General features: G+C 39.2%; 1 protein-coding gene across 1 annotated transcript in view; it reads left to right on the forward strand.

Moving 5' to 3' along the window:
- The window catches only part of ITIH5 (inter-alpha-trypsin inhibitor heavy chain family member 5), a 64,825-nt gene that overhangs the window by 39,631 nt on the left and 17,983 nt on the right, over positions 1–7,211 (forward strand). Inside the window, exon 8 of the mRNA XM_018566461.1 lies at positions 3,918–4,089. Coding sequence (XP_018421963.1) covers positions 3,918–4,089 — 172 coding nt within the window. The remainder of the gene's footprint in view (positions 1–3,917; positions 4,090–7,211) is intronic.

A 7,211-nucleotide genomic window follows, 5' to 3' on the forward strand; every position in this document is an offset into this window, starting at 1 on the left:
CAATAGACGAAAAATATCTTTCCACCTCCACTTTACTCACACTGAATGAATAAGCATCTAAATCTTTATAGGTATTCTCTAATAACAATATAATGTGTCCGATATATGATCACTATTATAAACTATTCTCTATAGAGAACCCTTTTAGTTTGTTGGTTATTTTTGTGTTCCGCAGTCTGAATTGTGAAACTGTACATGATAAAACAATAGATATGTATCAGCACCCTCTAGTAGCCATAATGCAGTATTTTTATAGTATTACATTCGACATGGGAAGAATTATACTAAGAATTTTTGTTTTTCCACCATTTGCACAGAACGAACATTCACAGAGTTTCCTGGGTGAATGGCTCTGTGAATTGATAATAGTATTTATTCATAAAAAAGAAACAAATTCTAAATCACCAAATAAAACCATGAAAGTATTTAAATTTTTCACTGGGTCTTTTTAAAATAGTAACTGAATTTTATAGTTAATAGTCGGTAAATATTTTTATGCAAAAAGTAATCAACATGTCAGAATATGTAAACATGAAAAATGCATAATTTTAAGACTGAACAGTTCTGAATTGAGCTGATATAATATGACATACTCATTTAGAAATGTTCGGCATGTTCTAAAACTAGCCACTGTTTGGCTGCTCATAGATTGTTCTTATAATACTGACGTAATGTTTATATTCACTGTTCATTAATGACAACAGTCTCATTTATATTACAAAGGTCACTTATGGCACAGATCAGCCTCCAGCTGTTAAATTTGGCAGAAACATTATACATTTAGAGATAAGGGAAATGTAATGGGTATACACAGTAGTAAAGTGTAACTAAAGCCAAAAATTATTAAGTTTTAGGTAGAAGGGTTAGAACTCATGTCAGGTTTTTTTGCCATCATTGGGAAGAATCACTTTATATGATCTGGTAACCACTATTACCAGGACTGAAAGTGAGAGAAAATCCCAAATTTTGAGTTTCCACAAGAGCATAAATGGAGGTGATTTCATCTTACTTCCTGCTCTGTTTACAGAACAGTAAGTAAAGGATAATCTCTTGAGAGGGAAAAACATGGCAAAAAACATGCCAGGGATCTGAACTGTTGCCTACTCTATCTAAAATAAAAAATGGCTTTAGATATACTTTAAATACTAGTCACTTTAATTGTAGTAAGGCTGCATAATAGCCATATTATATTAGATCAAGCAAGTCAAACTCATAACATTGGGTCCAACACAGTAGAATGAATCTGTAAGGGTAGACAACTACTTACTTCCAGAAAAAAAATGGCACTATAATATTATAGCAACACTTTATTCCAAAGAAAGGGGCCTTAAAACATTTTAAGAAGTATTCAGCTGCAGTATTATGAAGGCAGTGCAAGCTTATCAGCTGGAAAACAGCGGAGGGCTCCATTCAATTCAAATTCCTAAACCACAGAAAAAAAAGAAAAAGTGAGAGGGCCACATGCATCCCAAAAATCACAGGTTTTACATACTTTTATTAGATCTAATCATTGATCTGTCAGTGTGATGTGCAGGACTATCTTACAGTAAGCCTTTCATAAGACAAGGGGGGGTTTTCATTGCTGACCTCCTTCAGAAGATACTAGTTCCCAGCACATGTTCACAGTCACTGAACAGGTATGTATGATCAGGAGAGTTGTATAAAAGTGAGAAATCATTTTATGCAGGCTTGTTCTGCGTTTGTGATTCAAAGTATTGAAGTAAGAGGGTGAGCATGCCAGCCAGGCAACTTGCATTCTCAAAAGGAAAGATAAAAAAGGGAGGCCTAATGATTCTTTCCTGATATGTCTACTTTAAAGAAGAACTCCAGGAATTTTTATTTTTCACTGTTGCAGCGGGGCTACTACCGCTCTGCAAAGGTTAAGTGCTTATTTGTGTCTAGGTGCTAAAATAACAATGATATACTAACCCAAAACTCCAAGCTGTCCAGCTGTCACAGTGCTTTCTCCAGCCTGTCTCTCCCTCACTGCAGCATTGGAATCTTCCTCAGCATCCTCACATCTATACACTGTGTATAGATGTTGATGATTTACAGGACCTTAGACCACTGCAGAGGAGGGGGAAACATGTTGGAATGACAGGTCTAAGAAGAACTCAGCTCAGAGCTTTGGGGGTATATTTCCATAAGGTAGACACAAATGAGCAGTTAACCCTTGAGGTTCAGGGGTAGCCCCACTGCAAGGCTTAATGAAAACATTTCCTGGAGTTCTTCTTTTAGGTGTCCCTGGCCATAAGAAGGAGGTCAGAATGTCCAAGCAACTATTTTGTGCCAAGCATTTTTATAAACCTAGACATTTTTAACAGCTAAGTGTCCTAGTATGCACTGAGCAGACATCTGAGGTACAGGATTTATCTCAGTGGAAATATAGTTATCAGTAGGAAGATCCAACCTTTCTGATTCCTTTAGACTGGTTTTCCAGGCGAAATCTACACAGATTGTGCAATGTCCATAAGTATCAAAGCATTTCCAAGTCCAAGTGAATTTGACCTATTTGGGTGATATACAGGTGAAACTCGAATAATTAGAATATCGTGCAAAGTTCATTTATTTCGCTAATGCAACTTAAAAGGTGAAACTAATATATGAGATAGACTCATTACATGCAAAGCAAGATAATTCAAGCCGTGATTTGTCATAATTGTGATGATTATGGCTTACAGCTCATGAAAACCCCAAGAACCCCAAATCCACAACCTCAAAAAAGTAGATTATTACATGCAATCAAAAAAACAAGGATTATACATAGAACAATATCGGACCTCTGAAAAGTACAAGCATGCATATGTACTCAGTACTTGGTTTGGGCCCCTTTTGCAGCACTTACTGCAATTACTTTTGCACGATATTCTAATTATTCGAGTTTCACCTGTATATCTTATGCGTACTGGCTGCTTTAGGAATTCATGTATAACACATACAACATGTGTAATACTTTTATAATAATATGCTCCAATATCTACAATGATGTAGTCTTATCACCACTGTACATAATAGTAATCAGCAATTTACACTAGCCAGATGACTAGATTTTCCTGCTGTCCTGAACTAAATATAATTGATCCGGGATGGATGTTAATGAATATTTGATTGCAATTTGCTGTACGTTTTCATTGGATCTCAAAGTGTTGTCCATGAGCAGCCGCTGTGGCCCTTAGTTATCTTTCTTAGCGTATGCTCTGCTGAAGACAAGAGTGTCATTAGTATTGGGTAGCAGTCAACTGCAAAACACAATGTTGGAGAATGGCTTTGAGAATGTGTTTAACTTAGTTGGAAAATGAGCATCACTGTCTGAAATGGCTTTGTAAGAAATTAAATTAGAACAGACCATGAAGAAGAAAAAGAGAACACGAATTACCAAAACAAAAGGAAAAGAAAGCAGCTGGGTAGAGAGAAAAATAGACAGCTGAGCAGATTAAGAAAAAGTCAGAGCAAGGCAGTCGTGTAGAATTACCATCTCCAACAATCTACAGTTGTGTGCTTGGATTTATGACACTTGCTGGACTGAAAACACAAAAACAAATATGTTGAACATAGAACCCAACCAGGGAGTAAGGTTGTCCAGTTTATATCCACATATTACTTCTCTTATTGCACAACAAGAGCAGCCCCATGCTTCACATTAACTTGCAAGTTTTAAAGATATGCCAGTTTTAAAAGCTGAAATACTACTACCTTAAAATGCATACAATTGAATTCAATATCAGCAATGTTTTGTAGTGTCAGATCCAGACACTACATTTTTCTAAAGCAGTTAATGTGACATTCAGTGTGGGTGAATTTTACTGGTGCATGTGTTATAAAAGACAGGGAATGAATAACCACCTGTGAATGTTTGGTGAATGTCTATAAATATGTCCTCATGTTTTAACGTTGCATAACAAATGATTTCTTTGCAGACGCAAGATGCTTTATTTACTATTCTTCGGGACTTAAGACCCGATGATCATTTCAACATTATTGGGTTTTCCAGCAAAATAAAAGTTTGGCAGCAAAATCAACTTGTGAAAGTTTCTCCAAACAACATACGAGATGCAAAAAAGTTCACATACGGCTTGTCACCTACAGGAGGTAATAGCAGTGCTACTTTTACGATATGCTTGTTAGACTGTATAAATGATCGCTTTATTTCTAAAGCTCTATATCCAATCACAAAAAGCTGTTAAGCTCTTCTGTAATGGTTGGTGGTTGATGTTCTGGTAAACTTATTGTTTTAGATTAAGAAACCTCACATTTTATCCATTGGCTGCTTGAGTCAGAATCAGGTAGCAAGCTGTGCCTCGATTTCTGATGAAATGGACAGAGATATAAATCATCATACACCCTGGCTGTTTTTTTGTGAAATATTAGAGGTTCAATATTTCAAAGCATCTGTTGTTCTTTGTATGTTATAAAATATATTAAAGGAGAACTATGAGGTGAGTGCTTTTCAATGAGACTGTCACAGGTCGGCTCAGTAGATCGGGAAGTGAGGGAACACATACCGGCGTTCGCTCACTTCTCGATCCTGTCACGGCTCTCTGCCGTGACAGGGGAGGGACTGGATTCCCCCCTACCCGCTTCGATTTTCCAGCACTGACTGGTGGAACGGACGGCGGAGGGGGGGGCGGGTACAGCTGGCTCTGCCTCTAGATAGGCAGAGCCAGCTGTCACTCACACAGCTGGGCGGATTCAGACATAATTGTCGGGATCCGCTTCAGCTGCGGCGTCTTAGTAGACCGCGAGCTGTAGCTTAGGGTGACGGGAGGACGCTAGTTTGTGTCCTCCCGTTACACTTAGGAGAACTATGGGGAAAAGCCCTAACCCTATAGTTCTCCTTTAACACAACAAATCAACAAAACAGAAATTGTATATGTAAAATATTCAACACAGGCATCTGAGTTTAACAAACAAAAATTAACCTGGCTACCTTGCTGGTTGTTGGTTGGGTATAAGACTGCTAATATATTGCTTAACCACTTATGGTTGATGAGTGTGTTCAGCATGCACTGCAAGACATACAGTAAGGGGTTGATTTACTAACCTTATAAACACACCACGAACATGTATACACCTCTAGTGTGTTCCCTCCCAGCATGATCTATGGGTGGAATCTAAACACCTTTGTAGAGTGTACACACCCAGCAGGTGTGCTGTGCAAAGCCCTGCCCTGAATTGCAAGGTGTTGTTGTGTAAATTAGCTCTACATTGTGTTGCTTGCGCTGATTAATGCAGGAATGTAAATGCATGAGCTAACCATTTTTGTCTAAACTGTGAAGCAGCATTATATATGCATCATGTGCATGATTTTTCCATATATGGCATTAGTGAAAATATGCTTATAGAGACTTTTTGGTTGATAAATACGCTTTGCTGTGTAAAAATCACACGCACCTGGTGCGTGCGTGTGTTTAGGTTAGTAAATCACCCCCTATGTATCAAGCATCTCCTAGAATCTGCTCTCACACACAGGCATAAAAAACCGGCATTTGCTTCATGTTCTAAATGCATTGCTAAGTAAATGCCTGTTCTTTACATGAATAGTGAACGAGTTTAGTACACACAGCACCTTTGCATTGCTTCACATTTATTTTGATCTTGCAACGTTTGACAGGTATTACAATATGAAAAGTTTGTCGAATGCCTCCATTCAAGTCAATGGATGTGCACTGCACATAAGGGACATGCAGTTAGGGGAGGTAGGAACGGCAGAAGAATTGCAAGGTGTTGTTGTGTAAATTAGCTCTACATTGTGTTGCTTGCGCTGATTAATGCAGGAATGTAAATGCATGAGCTAACCATTTTTGTCTAAACTGTGAAGCAGCATTATATATGCATCATGTGCATGATTTTTCCATATATGGCATTAGTGAAAATATGCTTATAGAGACTTTTTGGTTGATAAATACGCTTTGCTGTGTAAAAATCACACGCACCTGGTGCGTGCGTGTGTTTAGGTTAGTAAATCACCCCCTATGTATCAAGCATCTCCTAGAATCTGCTCTCACACACAGGCATAAAAAACCGGCATTTGCTTCATGTTCTAAATGCATTGCTAAGTAAATGCCTGTTCTTTACATGAATAGTGAACGAGTTTAGTACACACAGCACCTTTGCATTGCTTCACATTTATTTTGATCTTGCAACGTTTGACAGGTATTACAATATGAAAAGTTTGTCGAATGCCTCCATTCAAGTCAATGGATGTGCACTGCACATAAGGGACATGCAGTTAGGGGAGGTAGGAACGGCAGAGCCTCACCTAGTATTATAGATCAAAAAGCTGTCAGCTTCAAGTATGAAGCTGACAGCTTTTTGATCCATAATACTAGGTGGTCCATAATACTGAAGCTGACAGCTTTTTCTCCATTCAGAGCGGCTTGTCACAGGTTACAGAGCAGGGAAAGCCTCCCCGCTGTTTTACCTGTCATGGACGGAGCGCCGCTTGTTAATTACAGCGGAAGCAGAGACACCGTTGACAGCTTGTTAATTACAGGCACAACAGCGGGCCTCCCCACTGCTTGTGCAACCTAACATAGTGAGGCAAGAGCTGCAATAGCCTCAACAGCCTCTACTCTGTGTTAAAGGCCTGAGCTCTGTGAATGATGTGGACCAATAGCAAAGCGCCAATGATACAAGCTGTCCAATCAAAAAAAGAAAAAAAAAAACTTTGAGGACATCTCCATGTCTCACCAGTGACGAGCAAGTGAGGGACAGGGAGGCTCCTCCCTGTCTCCTCCTTTCCTCATCCCTCGCTCCTCCACACATAGCTTGGTGACCGGCTTGGGGGTGGGGCTTTGGCGTGCTGGGAGCAGAGCTGGCGGAATGTCTCACCCGGCATGGAAGGTACCGCACGTCACTGCTGCACATGTGTTTTGAACACTTTTAAGGAGTTTGGCACGCGTTTGCAGAGTGCTACTCCAGGGATTATTTTCTCTCCCCCCCCTCAATAAAAAAAAAGTGTTTGAAGAGCTGGAGAAATCACTGTGTAGCACCTCTAAACTGCACCTAAAATGTCTGAAACTCAAACTAAGGCTATAGGCGTTTCAGAGTCATTTAAACCTTGTTGTCCGTGTGATGCCTATATTGTTGCCTATATGCCCTCCCTCACTATAGGGTCACAGTTTGATAACCACGGCCCTAGTCTGTTTATCTATCTATCTATCTATCTATCTATCTATCTATCTATCTATCTATCTATCTATCTATCTATC

This window comes from Nanorana parkeri, unplaced genomic scaffold (genome assembly GCF_000935625.1).
Source record: "Nanorana parkeri isolate BGI_ZX_2015 unplaced genomic scaffold, ASM93562v1 scaffold27, whole genome shotgun sequence".
Lineage (NCBI taxonomy): Eukaryota > Metazoa > Chordata > Amphibia > Anura > Dicroglossidae > Nanorana > Nanorana parkeri.